Source organism: Anarhichas minor, unplaced genomic scaffold (assembly GCF_050575085.1).
Source record: "Anarhichas minor isolate MPS153535 unplaced genomic scaffold, ASM5057508v1 ptg000028l, whole genome shotgun sequence".
Lineage (NCBI taxonomy): Eukaryota > Metazoa > Chordata > Actinopteri > Perciformes > Anarhichadidae > Anarhichas > Anarhichas minor.
In genome coordinates, this window is record NW_027466474.1 from 3,871,662 (window position 1) to 3,898,029 (window position 26,368).

The 26,368-nt window shown below is 41.3% G+C and overlaps 1 protein-coding gene across 2 annotated transcripts in view; it reads left to right on the top strand.

The window, feature by feature from the left end:
- diaph2 (diaphanous-related formin 2) overlaps positions 1–26,368 on the top strand; it is a 345,406-nt gene that overhangs the window by 93,000 nt on the left and 226,038 nt on the right. For both annotated transcript variants that reach the window (XM_076102904.1, XM_076102905.1), the window contains exons 7-13: positions 2,099–2,238; positions 15,416–15,490; positions 15,602–15,671; positions 16,419–16,555; positions 19,787–19,895; positions 22,306–22,416; positions 23,936–24,048. In XM_076102904.1, coding sequence (XP_075959019.1) covers positions 2,099–2,238; positions 15,416–15,490; positions 15,602–15,671; positions 16,419–16,555; positions 19,787–19,895; positions 22,306–22,416; positions 23,936–24,048 — 755 coding nt within the window. The remainder of the gene's footprint in view (positions 1–2,098; positions 2,239–15,415; positions 15,491–15,601; positions 15,672–16,418; positions 16,556–19,786; positions 19,896–22,305; positions 22,417–23,935; positions 24,049–26,368) is intronic.

Here is a 26,368-nt window from a genome sequence, read left to right on the forward strand (position 1 = left end):
CATTGAAGTACTTAAACACGCAGAAAAGAGAAGACGGTTGTGCTTACTATAAAGTTTTACATCACTGTCTAACTTTAACCTTGAACACTCAAAGTGCCGACATTTCACCCTGGGGTTTCGTTAAGTGTCTGGAATGTCTGTCTCTGCTCTGATTAATTGAGCTTTCACAAAGTGTATGTCGGGTCTCATCATTTTTTTATTATTTTCTTCGTCAATATCAAAAATGCGTGCGGCAAAAATGTGCAACAAAGAGTCCCGTGGAAGGTAATAGTTGAAAGATCTAGATAGTAACGAGAAGGATTTCTTATCTCCCTCTGGTCTAATAGCTACTTTCAGTCGGATAAAAGCTAAGCCACGCACTCCTCCACATTCACACAACGGTGCTTGAGAAAAAGATGAATGGCGTAAGTGTTTGTATAGATGAAGATGAGAAAATACAGAAACACAGGAATGCATTTATAGAAAAATCAAACTATAGTTTGGAACGCTGGAAAATAAAGCACACTCGAAGGTTTTCCTTGGTTTGGGACTTTACGCTTGTTTCTGAAGTGTTCGTATTGCAATAGCAGAGCAGATGAACATGTGGGAAGCCAAGGCAGATAATAATAATAGAAAAAATACTAATGGTTCAGCCAAGCATAATAAAATAAATGGTGAAATTAAGTGGAATGACATTAGTAGATCCTTGTTTTCATGCCCTATTCATAGATAAACTGTACTGTGTGAGCTTACATTTAATAAAAGTCATTTTGACACTAGTTGTAGAAGAGCCACCGCTGGTAATTGGTTTCAGTAGGAATCCCTCCTACAGGTGTAAAAACGTCTTTATCAAATAAACACTTCCACTCATTACTGAGCCAATCACACCGTGAGCTCAGTTTACACCTAAAGCACGGAGTTATTAGTAGCATGCTGTTGTTAGACTGCCTCTGCTTTTTGCAACAAAAAAACAAAACAACAACAACAACAAAACAATAAATGGTTCTTTCATGTTGACTGTGCATTGCAGGAGAGCAGCAGGCCTCTCTTTTCTCCAGATAAATGAGCTAGCTTATTACTTACCAAACTGCCTATTAGCACAGCTCAGCTGTGTGGGGAGCCAGCATTCAAGGGATGAACACAGAGTGGATGATTTGGTCTAGCAGTCCGGTTCAGGCACATGCGATTCCTTTCCTGCGGTGCGTTTGCTCATTTTCTTTTGTAAAGTACCTTGACTCAACCCCCACCTGAAATGTAGCTCATTTTGACAACAGAACCTAAAAAAACCAGATTTATACACCTATTTAATCTTGGAGCTTGTTCTGGGAGTAGAGCAAATGTAGGACAATTATTCAATTTGCACGCCAAAGCTCTTTCATTTGTATCCCTCAAAATGCATGTTGGTTGCTGGACTGCATGGCAACAGTGTCAGACCATACATTCACTCTTTCCGTAGCGCGATCTAATGTACTATGTTGACGACACTGTGCGCTGGGAGAGTGAGTGTGCAGATATACGTTTCCCTGTCGGGGTGTAATTGTGTGTATTGCTGCCAATAGGTTGTGTAAGCGTCGGTGTAGCAGCATCTCTCTAGAGCCCTGTGTGGAGATTAAACACAGGAATCCATTTACTTTAAGCAGGAGGCGCTGCAGATAGAATGTCGAGCCTGCGTTTGGCTCTCTGTGAGTATAGACCGTCATTCGAATATTGGCTGATTGAGAGAAAGAGAAATCGGCCAACTCATCTCTAGACGCTCACTCATCCTATTTCGAAAACAGACGTTTTGGCCAGCTTTCCATCTTCTTGAGTATCCAAATAATAACGACAGCTACTGAGGAAACAAGCCACTTATGCAGCAAAGTCCTCTTTATGGTCTTTATGGTCTCATTTAATATGACAGAAAATGAAGGTTTCTTCAGATTCTATCGGTCTTTAATCGTTCAGTAACCTTTCTGTGTGTTTAAGAAGATGTTGATGCAAATCAAACATTGATGTCCTTCAACTGTGTTCACAACTTTCTATTGCTACCGATTACCCTTGTTAGTTTTGAAGACATTACCAAGGTGTTTTACTTCATGATGGTAATCTAATAACTGTCCTGTTGGTATTTTGTTTTCAGGGAGGACTCAGGAACAGCAAGCACGAGTGTACACTTTCATCCCAAGAATATGTCCACGAGCTGCGTTCTGGCATCACGGAGGAAAAGCTGCTCATTTGCCTGGAGTCGCTCAGAGTGTCTCTCACTAGTAACCCTGTCAGGTTAGTCACTTTCTTCACACACTGCAAACTGTGCCTTGTGCCTGGAAATGTTCCAGAGTGATATCCACAAATATCACAGCTCAAAGTGCTTTTTAGAGTGTCTCTTACTACTGGCACAATGATGAGAAGGTTCGTCGAAATCAAAAGAGGACATCAACATCACTCTGTCACTGTGTTTGGTTGGTTATCCTCTGGACATTGCTGTATGAAAGTTCAAACTTCTAGCACACACACAACAGATATGGACAGCTGGAAATACCGTGCAATCATTTTGCCACAATAGCATTTACCGTGCACTTATTTCTTTGCAAGAAAATGATGGAATCCATTAATTCAGTCTAGCAAAAGGGGGATGGGAAGGACCAGAGTGAAAGTCATCTTTCAGATAATGTGCACTAGTTTTTTGTGATTGTTTGAAGTGGAATCATGACAGATTCTACAAAATCATGTGTTTTCTCTGTTAAGGTAATGCTATAAAAATGTATTTCATGTTTGTGGCCCTGGTTGCTCTTTTATGTGACGTGACCCCAAATAGAGAGTTCCTAATGAACTGAAAACCGGTTTACATGCACCTGGAATGCCTTAACGATGAACATAATGTTCATACAGTTTACTCTATTTCTTGTCTATTTATTTGTCTATCCACCCTGTTGAGCCCTGATTGGCTCTCGAGTCCTTCATTACGAGCCCTCACAGATTCTTTTTTTTTTTAAGGCCTGTCTCTACTTTTTGCCCAAATTCTCCGCCTTCTCTCTTTAAACGGGATGTTCAATGTTAATTTGGTCCCACTATTGCAACGGAACCCTGAGCGACAGCAGATCCTTTAAATTATTTACCAGCCCGCTGTTGAGGAGATGTTTCTTAATGTGAATCAATGAATGGTGCATATTAAATGGTCATCAGATAAGTAGAATACTTTTTTATGTTCACCCTGGAAGGAGCTGCTAGCATGGCCCCGGAAGACCTTTCATTTAATCTGTGTGCTACCACCAGCTTAACCGCTGCATCCCTGAATTAACCAATTTTAGGGAAAAAAAACACAAAGAGCTGTGTGCGCTAACTAAAATGCGCTGCTCAAGACACCCATCTGTTGATACAGTGGACATTTACCTTCAAAGCTACGCTCCTCTCCCGTTGAGAAGAAGAAAGGATCAAACCAGCCGCATCCGCTTGACATGTTGGTTTGACTCAGTCGGCTTACACAGAGACATTAGTGATGCATACACTAAGGAACCATAGATAGATGTGTAATGTGCTAAGCTTATCATAGATGCACATTTAATATGAATAATGTTCGAGTGTGTTATGGACAGCCATGCTGTTATCCCTCGAGTGATTGCAGAGCTGTGAAGTCGGTCTCCGCAGTCTCCAGCAAGCTGTGGGGAGTCAAGTCAGCCTCTCCACTCAGAAAGGCCAACTGGTGCCGAGGGGACGTAAGTGAGGCCAGGCTTGCCCTGTGGGTGTTTTCAAATGGCTGAATCTCGGACCAGCATGTAAGGCACCAGTGCTTTATGTCCGAGTTGCCTCCTACGGATGGCAAGGTCCATGCAGGGAGAACGCCACCTTTGGGTGTGTGTATGTGTGTGTGTGTGTGTGTGTGTGCGGCGAGCATGACTGTGCGAGTGTTGACTAAATCCGGCCCCCTGCTCATCTTTACGCCTCTCATTATTTCTCTCTTGGGTAAAGGGACTGATTGTTTTCTTGAAGCATGGATAAGGTTACCCCTAATGAATATGAATGCACTTAATTGTCATGGATCACGACACACAGGAAATCCACATTTGGTTTGCTGCTACTCTGACTCCACTATGTTAATGTAACCTTTGTACGCTATGTTATAATGTACTGGAAATAACCATGAAGTAGATGGCAGAGCAGTGCATTCATGGTTGTTTTAATTTACACCTTAGAATGATGATCAGCTGGCTTGCTTTTGAATATTTATATTTTGGAGACTTTCAAAGTTACCTATAGAAGTTAGAAAATTTCTTCCTCAATATACATGTATAAATATAGATATAGGTCTTGCATTATATGCTGCCATTTGTTACGCCTCGCTGATTGTTCAAACAAAGTTTAAAGCATTAAACAGTATTCTTTGAGATGAACTCCCATTCCAACAGAAGTGCCAGTTCATAGTCAAGGGCTGGTGAATTTCTATTTTATTTCACAGTGGAAAAGGCCAAACAAACTTTGTCTTTGCCTGTGTTCAAAGGATTTGGTAAAATACTGAGCAAAATTATAATGTTGGGGTTTTGAATTATCAACCATTTTAGAAGAATCATTCCACAATGGTCAGAGGAATGCATAGATGGTCCTAAACTGTATATGATTTAAGTAAAAAGAAAACATCATTCATTTCTCAATAGTCTCGACCAAGAGATTTGATCTGATCTCTGTCAAAATCCAATGGAGAAGTACTGTAGGACGGCTTAAGCTATGCAGGAGAAGTTTGAATATTTTTAAGTTATTGTTATTTTTAAGCTTGCAGTTAATGTTTCAAACTCAATTGACCATGTTTATGTGACCAGTTAAAGCTCTGCTTTGTCAAATGTGGGCCATTGATCACACACAAATAGTTCAATATCAGTGTGTCTTCTTCTCTTCTCTATATCAAGAATTATTAGTGTCATTTGGATATATAACAGCAAAATATAGCCCTGAGCCGTAAGCAATTTTACATTTATTCATACTTTTTATATCAAGTAACTAATTTGGTGGTCTGTGTTTAAACACTGGAGACATTTTTGACATTTATGTGATAACGAAATCAAAACCAGCACTTTGTTTTGTGGAACATTCAACTTAATTCTGCACACAGAAATGAAAGTCTCACATCAAATGTTCTTTCACAGTTAGTGCTTACCATTGCTTTTTGTTTTTCCTGTGATGTTTGGGCAGCCTGCTAATTTGCTCCCAGAGGCCTGTGTTTGTCTAATAGTTTAATTGGCTGGGCTGTGCACCTGTTTGGCAGCGCAGGTGGCCACAGGGCCATTGTGCTCGGGGCCTTATCTCCCAGGCAGTTCCACACAGGTGTGTGGCATGCAGCCTTTTGCAGATCCACCCACAGATGGCATTGCCTGGAGCGTCCGCTGCTTACTCTGTTTCCACTCTCTTCTCCTCAGCTGCCATGTTTTCCACTTCTCTTTCTGTCAGAATTTCCCCCCCCAGCCAATTATTTATCCTCTACTTTCATTCTCCCCCATTTTAATTCTGTCATTTGGATACTCTCTTCTTAATTTAAAAGTGTCAGATTGACTTGCCGCTTTTCATTAATTTCTTAATCCACTGACATGAAGTGAGATGGCAATTTACAGAAAATTACAACCCTCTTATTTTCTCATTTAGTGGGAGAGAAGTCCCGCAGTGTTTCAGTCCGGCCTTCTCTTTCACACTCATTTCCAAATTCCTACTCTCTGTTTCTCACAGGGGGAAACCGTCATACGATCCATGGAAAGATATATCACAAATTTGATGCCTCAATTGATACATTTATTGTTTTTTTACAGTCACAATGAAAAGCTAATTTATTGTGTATCATGTGTGTTTGAATTTTGCCTTTACATGATGCATACCTTGCTTTTACACTTTACTTGATAATTCAGTCTGAAGGGTTAACGCTCACTTCCTCTGATCTAACTCTGCTGCAGCTCCATCAATAGACTTTCCAATATAAAAATAGGAGAGTGGTTTTGAGCAGCAGAGCACATATCCATGGCCCCAGCTTTTGAGCTCCCTATGTTTAGCCCTCAGCATTACACTATGACTCTGTCAAATCCCGACAGTGACTTCCATATTTGATCTGCTAGCTCTCAGATCCCTAAGACATATTTAAGCAAAATTGAACCGGGCTCCCAACTTTTCATTATGTGAAATCTTCACGGTACAAGTCAGACATTTTCTCAGGGGCATTTTCTTGCGAGGTCTTTTTGTGGAGGCGGGAGACATTTGCTGACACCAGAGTTTCTCTCTGTGTCTGGATACTCAAGGTGTGGGTTGTTGTGATGATCTTGCTGCTCTGCCACACAGGGTGTCTCAGACTCTGAATCAGTCTCACCAGCTTTTCTCAGTTGAATGCTTGTAGCTGAGCACAGAGGGTTGCATGGAACACTAGTAATGGGCTTTTTACGAGCTTTGAAGTTACTATGCCTGCTCACATAAAGCTCCCCGTCTTGTTGACTGTCTGTCCTGATGCACAGCTTGATAAAGCATTGAACAACATATGGACAAATACTTCTGTTCAACATTCCTGCCAAGCACAGTGGTGGTGCTCCCTTTATAATGATTAAGACAGCACTCCCTCATCTTGTAATCTGTGTATTGAAATACAGTCAAATGAACTCATATATGACCAGAAACAGTATTTCTAGACAATCAAACGACATTGTAGTCATACTTTTTGATATATATATATATATATATATAATATATAATATATATTATATATATATATATAGTGAATGCCAACCGGAAGGTGTAAAGATATTACTGTACTTGATCGTCATTACATTTTATGTGCATGGCACTTACCGGTACAATTATAACCAAGACAATTAAAAGGTGTGACAAAAGCTCCTCCCTTGGCACAAATTAATTTTATTAGTCGGCACTAACTGGTACTGTTACATCCCCGACTCCTTCTCCTTTGGTCTCCTCCGTCCACTGTGTGCACAACAGCCAATCAACACCAGCACAGAAGAGCATATCCATCTGCTATTGTGACTGCTCGGAAAAAATATGAGCATCCAAACGTCCCGGCGGCTGTATAAAACCCCTCTCGACAGCTTAGGCCAGAAATCATGTCTGGCACAGGCACAAAGTGTGAATAGTGACTCTCGATGCAACTGCAATGAGTTAACACTGCACTGATGAATGGTACCTGTTGAGGACTTGGGTACATAGACATCAATTGGCCAGCTCTGTCTGACATTGATTCTTCCCAGAGATGAATGACTGTTTCAACTCTGTCATTTTTGATGTGGAAATCCCCCTCCCCCCCCCCTCCCCCATCTCAGTGAATCATCCATAATTGATCCTCTGTATTTACTTTGTTACCCTGGATAGTGCTTTTGTAAAACCCTTCAGACTCCATGTCAATGTGAATATTTTAAACATAGCATGAACAGTTCTGATGTCCTGAGTGGAGTTCAGTGGAACAGGCTACTTCAGGACACAGGACAGTCTGACGCCTTTGACATTTCTGGATCCGGCGCCATTTCTTCCCATCGCTTTGTAGTGTAATGGAAAAAATATCAATTTAATTTCCCACCTTGACGATGGAGATTTAACATCTTCCAGGAAGGGATGAGTAAGGAAGGAAGGAGAGACACAAGATATCCCCAAAAAAACCTAACCTGTCAGGGCGATAAAATATGTTGTGACTGTTAGACACACAGCAAAGAAGTAAAGTGGCGGTGGAAGCTTTCCACTGGGGTAATTTCCTTTGCACCATGCTGTGGGACTCTACTCCCTAGACTCCCACTGCTATTACAAACCACTTTTCCTTCCAGGCCTCATACAAGTTTGCTCTGTCACTTGTCAAGGTGAAACAAGACAGGGGAAGATGACAAAATTACATAATGACTTAGCGGCGGTCTGTAGGCAAAGGTTTCTCCGGTCTTCAGTGTTTTCGAAAGCAACAGAAATGATTCACTCATTAGCGAATCCACACTCATTTTGTGTTTTATGTCTGAGGGTGGTGCAATCATTCTCGTTTTATAGCATTCAAAGAGATTTATTTGACTGTTAAATTTGTCACAAATGTTATGACGCTGTTTCCAACAGACGTGACGAGCAGTCAGAAATGAGCAAGTTAACTAGTTTTTGCCCTTGCGGCTGACTTCAGAGTTGACGTTCGCCCTTCTCCCTCAGAGGCAGTGAAAACGATTTTGGAGACATAAATGTCCTCAGTGCCTGGGTATATTTCAGGAGTGATGCCTATTTCATTTTATTACACCATCTGTTAACCTCCAAGATACCCATATCTGTTACGGCCCCGACGTGATACATATATAATTTAGAAATATTTGTTTCTAAATTTGGCGGATGTGATGCCTATGTACACAAAACGATATATAATACAGTGCATTTTTTGACATGTATTTAAACAGTGCATCTTGACAAAATCTCTGGTGTACATATCATCAAACATATATGCAAACTTGAATTATTGTCTTGCTGTTTTTTGGTCGTGGGATATAATCATTTGACCTGAGCCCGTAACCAAATGACTTCTGAGCAGGATATCTGTCCAATCTCGTCTACATTCTCAGTTGAAATCATATTTGTTGCTACTTTCATGCAATTATAAACTTTCCTAACCTATGAAAGTCATCTAATCTGCTCCAGGATTTAGGAGTGTTGCAGCGCTTTCCTAAAGTTTTTGTAGTTCCCAGCATATATGAAATAATAGCACAAACACAGACACACAGTCTGGGAGGTGCACGCTAACATATAAGCAATAATTTAACATTTACACTTTGCAAAGTTTCATCTACTGTATAAGGTGACAGCAAAAAAACGCTTAAACATAATGGCAACTTTATTGCTTTGAAAATAGTAACTGTTCTTTCAAAGAAGTGCTTTCCACTGCATTTACCGCTCTCTCTCTCTCTTGAAAGATGAAACTCTGCGGAAGCCAGAGGACTGTGGAGATGCATCACATCAAACCTGATGATTCTTTCTCTGATCTTCTCACAAACACATAATTAGATGAGTTTGTCTAATCAACCTGCGATCCGCCAGTTGTACTCGTGGTTTCTGTCTGCCGTCATCTCGCAGGGATGACTGTTGTGTCGGAATCCTCCTCGGTGTTGTTCTGGGGGGTAATTAGAAATATCAAGCGTCTTTTGGACTCCTCGGGGGTTCATTTCAAAGTGACGGGGGAGAGCATGGGCTCCTGTCAGCTGTCTAGTAGAGACTCTCCAATCACACACACTTCTTTTGCGCGCATACAGACACTATTGTTGCTTTCACTGAGTTTGTGTGTACTTGTGTGTACACACACACACACACACACACACACACACACACACACACACACAAACAAGCAGCTTCAGTTCAACCAGGAAAAGTGGAACATTTGTTCATGTCTTAAGGCTGAGCTTCACTCTTTGTTAGAACCACGTTTTGGAATCAAGCTGTGACTCAAATGCCATTAGAAGTGCAAAGTGCTCCTTTGGAGTACTGCACTGCTGCTGTTCCTGTGCTTGCTTGGTTTCACCAGCAATCATATTCTTGGAGTGCTGACACCAGGAATATTTTCCTCAGACTGTGTTACTAGCTTTAGTACCAATATCAAACAGCGAAACTGCTCCTGTTGTTTCTGTGAACAGTTCCTTTTCAGTGGCTCAATGATTTTTTTTATTTAATTTTGTCATGAAACATCAGTTGAAGAAAAAGACACTCTTCAAAATCGATAGAGCAAATTAGGTGTGTGAAATTACGAACACAACTGGGACCAAGTCATTGTTTTTGCAAGCAACAAGTAAGTCTTAAGTCTTTGCATTCAAGTCCCGAGTCAAGTGCCAAGTCCTCAACATTGAGTTTGGATTCCTAAAGAAGTTATAATGCGCTCTTCACCAAATGCAATGCCGTTTTGCATTCTGTAATTAGTTTTTTTGTTGACCAACGCGCAGTTATTGTCATGTGACTCGAGTCCACACCTCTGGTCGTTTTTTGCGTTGTCCAGCCACAGCATGTTGTCTGCTGTGGTGTTTTATATTTAAGAACTGTGCAGGGCAGCAGGAGACGTGAGATATTATCAGGACAGCTCAGTGGAGTGACAGAGCACCTGTCACTGGGATGAGAGAGTGCATGTTACCTGGAGTTCCACGTGAAGGATAGCAGCTGCTCGTTGTTCTCCTTCAAGGACAGCACAGGTCAATGATTTTGGCTCTCTGTATACTTAACCCTGGATTCTATCAATCTCTTACATATTGAACTCACTTTTGTGTGAGGTGGAAGATTCGGATCAACAGCGGAAATAGTGTATGGCAGATTTAAGGATTTTGTAAGAAAAAATATATATATAGATATTTATTTTCTTACAAAATCGAAGGTCTCCTGCTGGCCTTTGTTAGTGGATGCTTACAGGTGTATACCTACCTGTGTGTTTGTCTTGTTGTGCAGTCTGTAGGGTTTCATGTAGTTGCATAGATAGGATGTGGGATGAATTAATCAAACTAGCGAACTGAGAGTCTGAAATGTAAAGGCACCAAGATGCACAGCTCAAAGCAGCAAATCAACAGCACACAAGTGAATGATTTCATTATACTAGCTTAGTGTGATTGCACTGATAAGATGTATCCTGTGTGACCACGTATCTTATATGATTCATATAACAGTTAGGCCACAACCTTTAGTTCTGAAATTATTAGGACAAAATTAGATTTTAATCAAATAAATCGAAGCTCGAAAGGAAACATTAGAAGAAGGAAAAACAAAAGCTGCTTCCTCTTAATAGCTGTTGTGTGAAACATGTTCTTTTTCGAGATGTGATAAATACAACAATATGGTAAATATTTTATATCCAATTTCTGCCATCTGATATGCCCTGTGCATTATTGTTGTTTCAGCGGGCTATTAAATTGATCAGAGTATAATGTAGCTCCATGTTTGTCATGGTAAATCACTACGCAGACACTGCTGGTGCTTGGTTTCCAGCTATATTCTTCAGAGCTCTTTGTTGCACCGAGCGTTGGCCTTCATTTGGAAAACTGCAGCACCGAATAGGTCAGTACTCACACAGAGGGACAGTTGTATGGCTTTGCCTGTAATACAATATGAAAGATATTGCGCTTGCACAGAAGCTTTCAATAAAAAAGCTCCCCATCTAGCCATGATAAAATAATAACACTGGCCCATAGACTGAAATCGATGCGCTGACAAGCCATCTAAACACGAGACCAGCCATCAGTCAAACAAAGGGTGAGAGGGTGTCGGCCTCTCGCTGTTTCTGTCGCTGTTGAGTCACTTACTGCGGCTGGCGATGCGCAGAACCATTTCGTCACGGATTAACATTGCTCTTGCCAAGTTTTTGCAGAGCTCCACACGCACTCTACACTGTTTTCCACACTTTTTGCTATGAGTCTGTCGTCACTTTTTATCAGTATACAGCGCTCTATATACACTGTAACTACTTGCATTCCCTTGAGCAAGACACTGAACACAGCCTGGAGTGGCACTAGCGGTACCACGCTGTCCACTTTGGCAAAATGTAGCAAGCTGCACGTGTGTGGCAGAAGACATTAAAAGAAACATGAGACGACTGAAGTGCCACAGCGGCTTATTTTGTTCCTTTTCTTTACGTTTCAGTGAACTGTACTTCACGGTGAAGTACAGTTTGAAGTGAGCTTTGTAAAGACTGAATATGATATTTTTTATTATTTAAGATCTCACTGCTTAACTTGGAAATCCTGTAATATATAAACAGACATATGTACAGTGCCGACATGCCAATATACATGCACATATTCTCTCGTGATGGGTCAGCGCTTAGCGCTGTCACCTCACAGCAAGATGGCCATCTGGAGTGTTTCCGGAGTTAACAGGTTCTGGGTTTTCTTCAATATTTCCTCCGTCTCTCCGACTGTGTGTGTGTCGCCCCGTGATAGATTGGTGACATCTCCAGGTTGTACCCGGCCTCTCGTGAAGTGCATGATGGGGTAGTCCCCTGTGACCCTGGATAGGATGCAGCATAGAGATTGAATGCATGGGTGAATATTTGCTCATGCATAACTACATATCTTATGGCAGACAGTCAGGAACGTTTTTGTCTTTTGGGGAACAAATGTCATTTGACAGGAAGACAGATGATCATTTCGCTGCAATACATTATGACTCTAAAGTTAACAGCAAGTCCACAACATAATGGACTTTTCGTGGGGTTGAAATGTTCTTTAGTGTTCTTTAGCACATGTCTTGCCAGTAAAAATGTGCTAAACTGTGATGTTTCCAATGCATACATTTGATAGCAGTTAGCATAACTACAACATAATTGCATCCAGCCAGTAGAAATAAAACTACATACAAAATAAGAAATTGCTCCCTTAAGACCGATCATGAATTTTTAATTTTGCCTGCGGAATATACATGATTGCAGAAAGTAACACAATTTGGTGGCACTTCACTAAAGGATTATAGCCATCAATATTGGATGAACAAGTTCTCCCCCAACTTAATGAAATCCGTGGATGTGTTCCCACATTAGCAGAAGAGACTGATAAGGAACGGATGCAACCTCTTGTTCCTTCAATGTTGAAATGATACATTGATATTTTATTGTCCAAGAGCAACAAGTATTGTCAACGCTTTGGCCCCCCAACAATACGAGTGTCCCTGCTCTTTATAAGCAACAAGGTTTACCTGACTAGAATACCCATTCATCATTTGTGAGCTTGTACATAATTACTACGACAAGTAAGAGGCGTAGTAGTAGTAGTAGTAGTAGTGGTGTTGTTTTTTTGAGTTATTACTTGAAATAGTATGTTGTCCACTGAGGCAGTTTCTCAGATGAACAGAGAAATAGCATTGCATCGCCTCAGGACAAACACTGTAGAAGGACCATACCTCTTCTTTTGTGGTAACTTTGGGGACATTTAGAAGGCAAGCTGCAGAGCACCTAAGGGTGTACGTGAGGGGACAGAAAATGATAGACAGTCTGGGATGTAGGGAGGAGTCGGAGCATTTAGTGCTTTCAAAACCTTGAGGACGACCGCATTATGTTGCAAACTGCAGCAAGGCATACATTTTAGATGAGAAACTTTCTGCACAGACACTCGCAGTGCCTCCTTTCTTTTACGTCTATTCTGTTTCAGTCCAACAACAACAACAAACGGTGAAGAAACATCGTGTAGCAAAACATCAGTACAGATGTTTTGCTGCAAGACGTTTATTTTCAAGATATTAATCTTCTTCCATGTCTTCCATTCCACTGGTATGGTTTTCAGTCTTTCAGTCACAGCCAGTCAATAGATGGGTTCCCTGACTGGTCTCAGTGTGACATTGTGTGTGTGTGTGTGTGTGCATGTGTGTGCGTGTGTGTGCGTGTGTGTGTGTGTGTGTGTGTGTGTGTGTGTGTGTGTGTGTGTGTGTGTGTGTGTGTGTGTGTGTGTGTGTGTGTGTGTGTGTGTGTGTGTGTGTGTGTGTGTGTGTGTGTGTGTGAAAGCTCATTTCCAAACCTACCAGATGTCCACTTTCTCAAATTTTCCTCCAGAGTCTCCCTCCTGCTCTGTTTTGGTCATCATGAAAATCACCATGAAGATTCCTATTGCTTCATTTTTTAAAAATTCTTAAGTAAAGTTTTATGGAGATAAGAATCAACTCTTTAAGACACGATCATTTTTAAAATGAATTTAAGAGAGTCAATTATTAGTGTTTTACACCAAAAACAGAGAATAAAGAATGAAAAACGAATCTTTATTTTTAAAGGTTTTTTAAGTGTATGGAATAGGAACCCTACAATCTAAATATAACTGAATATTCAGCCAGCTGTTGCATTACTAGATAGCACACAGTGAGGACAGAATCCTCTCAACAAAGACATTCTCCTACATTTAAGTGAGAATTTAGTCATATTTACAAAATGAATAGATAAGATATCTGTTAAAAAGGATCGACATGGTTAGAAATATAATTAAATTAAACCTACACAGTCTTTTGAAGGTATAGAGAAACATACCATATATTATACACCGTTGCTGTGATAACCATGAAGCACAGCATGGCACGGTAATTATGTAGAACCTCTACTTGTCCTTGCTTCAGAGGACAAAGTATTTCTTTCCAGTGCTGTTCTTGTGTGGAGGTGACACCGCATTCCCCGGAATCTTATAATGCAGTTACACCGTGTAATAAACCAAGATTGTCTTCACAATTATTGCTTCCATTTCTTGTTCTCTGAAGACTGACATTACCATCAGGAGCATGAACAGAGGCTGTGGATCTACTGATTTGTGCTCCCTCAGCTGTGTTGTGTTCTTTCCGTCTTTGTTGTCCTGATGTCTCATTTACTCCTACCACCTCCGTACCACAAATATATATATATATATATATATACACAGTATATATATATATAACTGTATGATTATTCTGCTGTAAACAGTGCCAGTTCGTATTTTCTTCTTTTATGGCCTTGAATATGCTCAAAGCATTCCAGTATGGAAGGAAACATTCAAACTAGAAGGTTCATTATAAACAGACATTCATAAATTTCCAACATTACGATGTTTTGTTTTTATTAAGAAAACCGATCATCATTATACACTACACTAAATATCAATAACTCATAAACTGCTTCAGCTTATCTGTTAATACAATTTGAGTAATTGTAGGTTGGGGGGTTGCAGCGTGTGCTAACTTAGTCACAGATCAAAGAAATACCTCACCCCAACTTTGCCAGTTGCCTCAGGCTAATGCATCTCACCCCAATTGAGGGTTTTTTTTCCGACTCACTGAGTCAATACAAATGCCTTTAATACTCAAACCACTCAGACATTATTATTTGAAATCATTGTCAAAAAGGCGGGTTAAATCCTTGACGTATGCCCCATTAATGTCAGAAAATTGTTTCATGCATTTTGCGTTATTGACAGTTGGGAGCCTGAAAACGAGTAATGCTAATGACATAATCTGGCTGCGACCACACTGTCCTGCCAACCCTCCTCCTGCCGCGCTCTGCTCCTGGCTTAGACAAACGGGCTCATCTGTACTGGATCATTTGCCGTCTCTTGATACGCTGTGGTTTATAGCCAATTATCTCTTGCAATCCATTATCGATTACAGTGTTATCTTTCCTGCATTGCTTAATCTTTTGGCACAGGAACACAGCAGCTCACAGGGGGGCCTGGATACAAACTGCTTAGCGGTGGGAACGCTAGTTAAGATGGATGTATGTTAATTTGCTTGTAGATGGGTACAATTTAAATTCAAATTCAAATTTATTTGCAGCTCCCCCTGTTAGGAATTTAAAACTGCAACAGTCAATGTATCCAAGTGACTGTTAAACCTTTGATATCATTATGAATTACTTATTTCTTTTGAGGTTAGTGGAATATTTGTGTTCGCTTCCTTCTGTGAATCAACATAGTTTGCAACGAACCAGCAGTAATGATTTTTACTGGATATTACAATATAATACATAACTGTTTTTCTTCGTGTGTCTGTGTCTCCCTTCTAGTTGGGTTAATAACTTCGGTCATGATGGTCTCGGGCTTCTTCTGGATGCTCTGGAGAAGCTGCTGGACAAGAAACAGTAAGTGATCCCCTGTGACATCCCCTCTCTGTGTAATTGTGATAGCACCGGGTTGTGTTTATATAATCACAATTCACTTTTCATTGTTTTTTTTTGTTTGTTTTTTCTCAGGCAAGAGAATATTGATAAACGGAACCAGCACAAACTTATCCAGTGCTTGAAGGCTTTCATGAACAATAAGGTTTGTATGGGTCAACAAAGAAATCCACACCATTTATTCCTCACATGATTAATTCTACTTCAATATACCTGCATGATGAAATGATATTGCTTGATGCAGTCCTAAATGACTTTGAAATTGACTAGTTGGAGCGTAAAGGTAAGGTCTCTGTAAGTACTGAATCTAAGTACAGAAGGCTAGACTTGTGGACTAATATTAAACGTCTAACAAATGTCTAATCGAAGCTCGGGTGGCCAGGACTCAAATCCTGATTTGAATCTGGACTATGACGAGCCTGGAATAGAGGCACGGCAAAGTGGAGCTAATTTTTCCGTTTCAAGGCAACAGTCTCAGATCTTTGAATTATCCTTTTTGGGAAGGTGTTGCTCATTTATCAAAAGTGGCACACATTTCAAGGACAGACAGACTCTTGATGTTGCTTCTGTAAGAGTGAATCCCCACACGTGGTCATCTCTGCCCATTCCTTCAGTTGTGTGGGGGACTAAAAGGTACGGGAGACTATAACTATTTGTCCCTATAGTCCTGTCCTGAATTGAATTAATTCATCATCCTCTCCATTTCCTCCCATGGCCTCGTTGTCCCTCCTTAAAAGAAAATTAAGGCTAACTATAAATTACGTATATTAGCTTCTTTTTATAATTATTTTCTCACTTGAAGGGAAAGTTCTCCATACATGCAAATGCTCTCATTAATTTATCCTCAATGGACCTTTTCTGTATCCTACCTCCTCCCTTCCGTGTCTCACAGTATGGACTGCAAAGGATCTTGGGAGATGAGCGGAGCCTGTTGCTGTTGGCACGAGCGATTGACCCCAAACAGACCAGCATGATGACCGAGATTGTCAAAATTCTCTCTGCTTTCTGTATTATTGGAGAGGAAAATATGTAAGTCAAATTACCTGATCATTTGTCACATTTGCTGTCACACATCTTGCTTTTGCACACTTCCTCATGTCTTGCATACAATTCAAGAGACATCTCTAGAAAGCCTATCATATGCCCACCCACTCGACATTGAAATCATGTCCCAGGAATGTTAAGGGAATTAAAGATTGTGTCACATTTCAGATTAGGTAATTGAGAGGTTCAGCTGTTGCAAAGGTTTCAAAATATTTGCCATTGAGACTTACTGCTGCCCCGAGAAAATGGATGTGAATAGAAATCCACTAGTGACGTCCGGAGAGTGAAGAAATGACAAATATCAAGCAGAAACAAAAACAATCCCCCGATTTCTCAGGATAATTTGATAAACTGGCTGTGGACATTAAGGAGACATAGTCCAGAGCTTTCAGTGACATCAAAACATTTGCAAATGAAACTGTAACTTTCCCACTTACTCAAGGATGTTTCGTTTTGTAATTTGGATGAACTGACCCTTTAAAGGGCCTTTTTACTAACACTTTAAAGGGACTCTTCACCCCCAAAATAAAAAGTCTTACTTGTAGTGCTTTTTAACAATCTACATTGTTTTGGTGTGAGTTGCCTGGTTTTCCAGATATCGGCCATAGAGAAGTCTGCCTTCTTTCAAATATAATAGGACTGCATGGCACTCAGCTTATGGTGCTAAAAAACCTCAAAAACTCTAGAAAATTCACAGACCTCGTTATGAGCAGTTTCATGCAGGAAACCTTGCATGCTTTCATACCAAGCTGGGTGTCAGATAGTCCCAGTATATTCCAGAGAAGGCAGAAGAAGATTGGTAAATAGCACTACGGCTACGAGGGAAAATATGTATTTTAGATTTTGAGGTGTACTGTCCCTTTAAATACTTTTGCCTAACCTCCTCCATTCAAAGTCGCAAGCAAGTTTTCAGTATTCAAAATTGATTGAGGGACATGTTTCCCTATCTTTCTCAGTAAATCACAGCTGATATGAAAACAGCACAACGCCAATTCAAAATCCTGACTGATGACAGAAAAAAAGAAAATATGACAATGGAAGAGATATAATCCATCACTGCTGCGGGTACACGCTCTATGATGTTTAGCAAGAGGGGAAGGAGATGGCTGTTTCTTGTAAACACTAGACAATCACTATTGCTTCAATCTTCTCCCGCTGGGTGGCAAACGCTCAGACACAGATTGCATTGCATGCGTACATGGTTACTCGCTGTGAGCATATACTACATTTACAGATGACCGAAGACAGTATAGACGTTTGTTAGGTCACATGGTCAGATGATGCAGTTTAGTCCGTTTAATGTGTTGAACTACTCAGTGTAGTTTGCCACGGACACACAAACCTGGCTGACAGCTTATAAATTGGATTTAGGGGAGTGTTTTTTATTGTTTCCCACAGGGCCAGACTAGAATAACAATGGCACTTCAAAGTCGGTCTGTATGCAGTGTTGGAAATAAACAAACCCACAAATTGTGTTTTGAGTTCAGCTGTGCGTCTCACTCCTCTGATCATCCTGGTCGGCCTCTCTGCATGAAGCACCGTGACCCTGCACGGTTTACGAAATGTTTTTTTTTAAAGTTACAGAATATCAACGAGTGTGAATCTTGAACTTAACATTGATTTGATTCAATTAATATAAAATTTCAGATGATTTTAAAAAAAATCACAATTATACTCATATACACATTAAACACAGATGTTAGTACACAATAAGTATGTTTCTATGAAAAAGATTTTCAATTATTAAATATTTGATTTAATATTGTTTATTACAGTCCCCGCTATAACACACACACACACACACACACACACACACACACACACACACACACAACTATATTTAAGTAGATACGTGGTGCATAGATAGTACAAGTACCTCTCACCCTGTCCCTCTCCCACCGTTCTCAAAGTATTCAAGAATAGTTTGAAGTAAACATCCAAATGGTTGCCATGATCACAGCCCTGCATTAAAATGTACCCATCCTGTAGAAATGACAGCCAAAGGAGCTGAGGCGTCACTTTCTCGCTCAGAAACTTCTCTGCCAACCAATGTTGTGACGCTGGCTCATGTTCAACACCCTCTTCATCTGACGGCATCAAAAGGGAGCGAGACAAGTTAAGCAGATCTATCTCGCCTGTTTTGAAGCGTCGTCTGAACTGGCTTTAACGCTACTCAGTATGCAGCGCCCCATGCTTGTCTGTGACTTTGTAACCCCTATCACAGAGCATGGCCGTTCCATTTATCTCTTTGTCAAGCCAACTCCACACATACAGTTCTCTCGTATTTTGTCATCCTGAAAGTGTTTTTGTGGGGTTGATGCAAGGTAATACAAATGGCAACGGCGAGCCTCGGTGGCTTGTGTGAGCACACTTTTGCGCGTGCAGACATTGGTTCACCCCAACAGCTGACAGCTAGAGCGACCGTTTGTTTCTTCCTTAATTCATTTATTGGATCAACGAACTTGTACATCAGCATAAGAGCTCTTTTCGTACCAACGGGAGTAAGAAGGGTGAGGGCAGCGGATTAAGCTCTTCATTTTTGCAATTTATGAAGGCGAAATAGCAAATGTGGCCTTGCAGTGACAGACAGACCACCTGTAGCCAATTATTATGTGAGCATATTGTAAATCAGTGTTTACACAAGTGCTCATACGACATCAATTTACTGAAATTGCGGCCTCTGTGTGTGTGTGTGTGTGTGTGTGTTTGTACATGCAGCACAGAATTTCTCTTTCATTCACATTTAGAGGCTGAAATGGTCCAACATGCTATTTAGATGAGCTGCCTTGAGCCCTTGCAAGTGCTCAATTTGCTTACCTTCTCAATAGCTGTATTTGCACATTAGTCTGGTCCCTGCTATAACTTGCACCCCTTTTCACCCAGCTAAGCACACTCTACCGCAATTGCTTTGACGACTGAACATTTGCAGTAAAACCCCGTCTTTGTCCAGCATCACCTTAGCAACAAACATGATGAGGTCAAAATTGGATACTGCGGCAATAATAGACCGGGTTGCAATCAAAGAGAAGGAAAGCGGTAGCATTTGTCAGGGTGACCAAAGACTGGCCGAGCAAATGTCCACACCAACACACAAGGGAAGATAAGATACCTGGCGTTCGAGATGAAAATTGTGAGTAAATGTTCTGTCAGTGAGGTGATAAAAGTGTTTGTTGACTTTTGTGTCGTGCCTTCTCCCTGTTCCCTTTTTTCTTCCAGCCTGGATAAGATTCTAGCCGCCATGACAATAGCTGCGGAGAGGAACAATAAAGAGAGATTTGCTCCAATCGTGGAAGGACTGGAGAACCACGAAGCCCAGCAGCTCCAGGTTAGGAAAAAGAAGTGAACACAACTATTCATCATGCATTCATAGCTGCTTTTTTACTACGTTATTTCTTTTAAAGGATAAAAGTAACCCTCGTAGTTCAGTAGCCAATACAGTTACCACTGTTTCTCTATAGCACTTTAAATACTATCCATTTCAGGATGCCTCTAATAGTCATACACACTGATTCATACTACCCAAACCTAAAGAGAAGCAAGCAACGTATTAGCAAGAGCAGGAGTTGTGAACAGTGGACAGTCGGCTCAGTCCATTTTCATCGACACAAATTCTGTTTTCTCCTGAATAAGACGCCGTTTGATGCCGGGCGGGACTGCAAGTGACAGTTGTGCCTCAGCCGTCCTCATACATGCGTTTTTCTTTCTCTGCTTCTCTTACTGTCTTTGGGTCCACTTGTCAACCCCTCTACACCTCTTGCACATGATGGGATGTGATCATTGGGCTATTGAAATGCACCAGGAGCCCCATCCCCACTGCTTTAATCAAAAGCACCTGCTTCTTTGAGAACCTCTACTGAATTTTAAGAAAAAATATATAAAAAAAAGCAGATATGTTGAATTCCTCTCAGCTTTTTGTCTTCCTTGTCTCTGTCCCACATTTTCTCCTCCTCTCACTATCTTGCTCATGTTTTCTCACATCTTACAAATACTCCCTTGCTTTTTTTCCCCATGCTGCTGTCAGGTTGGGTCTCAGAGGACTCGATGTGAAAGGGCAACTAAAGCACCATACCGCTCTTCGTCTTCACTAGTTTTACTGCAGCAGCAGGAAAGACTATACAACAGCGATTAAAAAAAAACGCCGCTTAAAACATGCTTTTGTGAAACCAAAAGCAGGGAATTACTTCAGAAATTACTTTTTTAACGGCAGGGATTGTGAAGTCATGAAGGAAAAGTCATGAAGGAAACTGATGAGGCGGGTGGTGGAAGTGAAAGTAGATATTCTTTTATTAGGAGGTTGTTGTCTTTCCTTTAAATTTTGCGGTTAATGACATGAAGCTCTGCTAATTGTGAAGTAAATTAAAATGCTTTGCTGATGCAGGGGGTTCAAGGAAATTAATAGACTTTTTATCCAAAACCTGTGATGGGCTGTAGAAGTAGACTTAGCTAATGTGATTAAAATGTGTTTTCCCATAGTTCCGGTTATACTTGTCGCTGAGCACGAGAGAAACTCAGCATTTCAACTTAAAAACCGTCCCAGCAATGCCACTTTTAATGACGATGTTTGGAGCCCCCCCCCCCCCCTATGGCACCACTGCAGCTCTCTAAACCTAACACAGATAATGCCCCCACCCACAACACAACCGCTTCCCAGTCCATGACTGAGGCATGTTTGATGTGAGCATCAACCTCTGAAGAGAGAGAATTTTTCATGAGCTCCATGGCTTTCTTCACTTGCATGGATTCTGTGAAGACTTGGTGGAGTTTCTGGGATCTGGCCTCTGGTGGATACGGTAAAATGTCGGGTTCTTGCAGAGAGGCTCTCACGCTTTCGTGGAACATGCAGAAGTGCTCTGCTGCCAGGCACTGGTGCAGCATAGTCAGTGGTGGTGGTGCATCCTTTACTGCCACAAGTATGTGCTTTCCCAAAGGAATATGCAGTATCATACCGTAAATCATTATTGCATAACAGCAAGCATTTCAGGTAGCTTTTGTTCTGCCTTTCAGCAAACAAAAACTCAAATAACTGATGCATATGATTGATGCGCTAATGATATATTACAGTAAAAATAATAACTGTTTTAAAGTGTTTAAGGGGCAAAGCAAGACAATGAGTGAAAAGCAAGTATTTAATAGCTTATATGCAGACATGACATGACATAAGAGGATCTGCATTTGTAGGTTGAGAGGTTTAAAAAAATGTTGACCCAGAAAACTATCAAACCGATCCAGGAAACCACACAGAACCAGCATTGTTGTGGATCTTATTAATAACAGATACGAGCCAACAGTACAGGGTCAAGGTTTCAGGAGAGGATTTTTCACATGGAGTCCATGGGAATCCTTCAGCCTGCTATCGATTGTCTGTCCACGGAAAACTGTCTTATCCATGACTAGCTCCCCTGAAACACCTTACTGCTCATTGTAATTCACCAGTGATTTCCTCTTAACCCCCTCCTCCATCCAACGCACGCACACACACACACACACACACACACACACACACACACACACCGAGGCTTTTTCCTTACCAATAAATCCATTAATAATGCACATGGAGACACACCCGGCCTGTGCTTTCGCTCTCTCTCCTTTTCTCCCCTCTTCGGTGCAATCCCCTTTCTTTAGTTTTCAAAAGAGATCTTATATTGATATGTTTTGCAAGAAAAATCTCTTTTTGAGTCTCATTTCTCATTTGTTATTTCTTTCTTTTCTTTCTGTGTCTGTGTACTCCACAGGTTGCTTGCATGCAGCTGATCAATGCCCTGGTCACCTCCCCCGATGACCTGGACTTCCGGATACATCTACGCAATGAGTTTTTAAGATGCGGCCTCAAGAAGATCCTTCCTGTGAGTTATCAAGCTTATCTCACAGCATGTTTGGTTCGATTATTCACTCGCCTGAAAAATCAAGTTCTGGTGCCGACTTCGTGAAAGAGATTGTGGCCCAAATATAACTTTTTTTTCCCCCAGTGTCAATCAGTGAATTCAGCCAGTTCTGTCAAAATCCTGGTCATTAGCACAACGCAGTATTGCTGTGGTTATTCTGTTAGAACCATGCACCTTGTCTTACCTCTGGCTCTTTGAATACATTCTAAGTCCACCAAGCAGAATCAAAGCCTTACAGCATAGCACATTACAGCTTGCATGTATGCTGGTTAAGTGCCCAACCTTGGAAGTAACACAATTTCTTCGACCGTAATTAACAGATGGCTCATGCAAGGACTTTAATATGCATGTGATATTCATGTAATTGTGTTTCAAAAAACAATCAGGCTTCAAACTAAATAATCCAGGTGTCACATGACACAAGTGACTTATATAAGAATAGCCTTAATTATTATTAATGCATTCGGTAGTAGTAGTGGTGTAATTAGTGGTAGAGGCTTCTGTCAAGTGTGACGCAGTGCCAGCACCTCATCACACAGGTCGTCCTGGCATCATTATCAGCAGGCCTACACATCTTCACATGAGGCGAAGGCAAACGAGCTCCAACTCATCACTCAAGCTCTCATTTGTAGCAAGCGGGGTGAACGTGTCACCGAGCCAGTTGTTAATAAGTCATCCCAGCTGCTCGCGTTGATTATTACTCTCATTACTTTAATTATCTTTCAGTCCTGCCCCCCGATATGAAAGAGTCTCAGTGTACAGTCATTTATGAATGCCACGTTCACCGCTTTTAATGCCCACATTCAAGCTGACGCTCGTCCATGTAATTATGAGTTATGCTCAGGAGTCGGCGTAGCTGTTGGCAAAGAGAAAGTGAACTGCGCTGAAAAAAAGGGCACAATTTGTTTTGTTCTTATAGTCCTTGACACATGTATTTGGCCCTCCCCTTCTCCTTCCCCCCTATTTCGTGGCATTGTGCACCTCCCTCCGATCCTCTGTTGCACAAGACAGATGGTGCACCCGGAAAAAAAACAAAAAAAACAGTGCAGGTTGATTGATACCTGCAGAAATTGGGTTACATTTGGCCCTGTCTCCGTCTGTAAACTCCACTGCCGGTGATTCATAGAGAGGTGGTAAAGAGCACTGCCGTAGCCCCTCGTGGCTGGAAACAGGTGTGCAGCAATGGGTACTCTGTGGAATACCTAGTGAGAGGGTTCAGGGCGTCTCGGTTCACAGACCTACAGCTGGAACCGGAAAACTGATATTCTAGTATTCCAGACAAGAGGCCTGTTTAACAGTTACACATGCGAGTTTCAACAGCATTCCACAACACCAACACGAGAGTGATGCATTCTTAAAAGCTGTGTCTAAGTTATTCCCTGCAGGTGCTACGGCTGCTTATCATAATCCGCATTGCAAGATGACCTTTTGTGTAACTTCATATTTTCAGCTCTGTACTGTATGTCTTAACTCATTCTAGGAGCTAAAAGAGACGGAGGAGCTAGACATCCAGCTGAAGGTGTTCAATGAGAATAAGGAGGAGGACTCTATCGAACTCTCCCATCGCCTTGATGACATCCGAGCGGAGATGGAATATCCTTTCTTCCTCCGTCTGTGTGACTATAAGGATAAAGAGGCCTATAGAAGGAGAACAAGATTTGAGTGTATATTGTGGGTTTGGTCAAGCCATACAGGCCAAAAGCTCTGGTGGGTTGGTTCATTCCAGAAGGATTTGAGGAGCCAGAGCACGATATCCATCTCTGTCCAGTTATTCTCGGTAAATAATCCTGTCATCTGAACCTTCCGCCTCTTTACTCTTCTTTTTATTTGCACTTCTCTTCCCCCTCCTCTTCACTTTTTGTCCTTTTGTCTGTTAGCGCTGGGTTAAGTAGTACTGTTGTAAGACTCAAGAGGAAGATATCAGACACATTCCACTTCTTAGCATTTATTATTCACAACAGACAATTAAACATTTCATGTGGAGTCAGATTATATTATATGAACAAGGCTTCTCATGTAAAGGCATCATCACGCCTTGTTCTTCCTGTTCCATTTTAGGAATGTGGATTTTCTCCCCCAGCTCTCTACCAATGTCTATATCAACTCCAGCACATGTAGAGTCAAGTTAATAATAAGGTGAGCAGTAATTTAGTCCACAGTTGGAAACTTCCTCAAGCATTCCAGAGAAGACCCCTTTAATAATTCACAAATCTGCTCTCAGGCTATGTATGGAATGGCTGACATTGTGAGCAGACGAACCAGACGCTGACATTGTTATGCAGATGTTCATTCCCACAACCTTTCTTCCACCAAATCCCAGAGTTCTAGTACTGGCACAGAGTGCTGCCACGAGTGACAGTTTCTGTTGACACATGTAGGTGAGGGGGGGGGGGGTCATGTATTTGTGTATGTGGAGAGAAGATGGAGAGGGGGGAAAAAAACAAAGTGCACCTGGATTAATGATGTGCTTGAGCAAGTTCACAAATGAGCAGGCCCAATGTTTGCCTCCAAGGACAATGTGGTATTGATCTGCCGGCTCTGAGCATGATTCGAATGCCTCGGCTACCCTTTGTTGCTTTTCCTGCATAGCACACACACACACACACACACACACACGCATACGCTATCACGCAGGCAGTACATCTACTGCCTGAGCATTGCATATGTGTCTTGTTTCTCGCAGCAGTTTCATGAATATTAACCTGGAGGGGCTTGTCTCCTCTGTGTCCGGCCGAGGTCCAGGTGCCGAGGAGGTGACTCCAGGCCGCTAATGAATATTAATGAGCTGTGAAATGGTGATTGATTGACCCCACCGCCGACTGGCCTACGTCACACTTGACTGCCACTCATGTTTATTCATTATTTGGAGAGGGAGTGTAAAGAGGGGGACAGAGAGCAGGAAAGAGAGCGTGGAGGGGTTGTCATTGAATGGATTGGCATTCTACATTAGGTTTATGTCTGCAGCTTAGTGATAGATGAAGCTAGTTGGATACTTTCCCAGTCTGAGCTCCTTCTCATGTCCTCTCAAATGCTGCTGTGGTGAGGCTATAATTGAATCTCACAGGATTGGTAATTCTCCCAGGCTTCATACTCAGCTAATACAAGGGAGGGCAATGATACTGCAGAGGAGCCTGTATTCCCATCCCTCCCTCTCTAAAAAAAAAAAAAAAAAGATATGGAACAGGAGTTTAATTACAGGCATTGTTGAAATTAATAGGAAAAGTGTCAAACAGTGCTTAAAAGAATTGATCCTCTCCAATCGCAGCGGCTGCAGATTGTTTTGTGTGGATGATAGAATTAGGAATGGAGAATGTGCTGAGGAAATAAATAATCAGAATTATTGATGCTCTCTAACTGAGTCATCCCTCATTAGCTGTTGATGAAACCTGACAAATACTATTTGGAAACAAATCAGGAATCGACAAAATCTTGAGATTGACCTTTGAAAACATATTAGGTAGTGACGTCCTCTCTCATCTGTCATGTGTGTTTGATCCATGACATAGTATATCCAATAACTATTATAACATGTTGCTCTGTTGGTCTGCTCAGTCTGAATCCTCAAGGTGAAACTGCATGTGCATTTTACTGACTTTTTTCTGTTCCAAAAGCAGACGGGAGGAGAATCACAACATATGCCATCGCCATGCTGAAAGTGTCACTTTATTGCTTTGCAGTCGTTATGTTGCACTATATGCAAATACTATGTAAATATTTTAGCACACATTGTCAAGAACCGCACTTCATGTTATGATGACAATCAGGTTTTCATCAGTGTGAGCTTAACAGGGTTACTGTCTCTTTAGTCTGCATGTGTGCACATATCTGAGAGGCTTATTCCACTTTTTCAAACAAGATGAGTCTCCGTGGGGAAATCCTCCTTTCTCAAGCACACAAATTAAAAAGGCTCCGA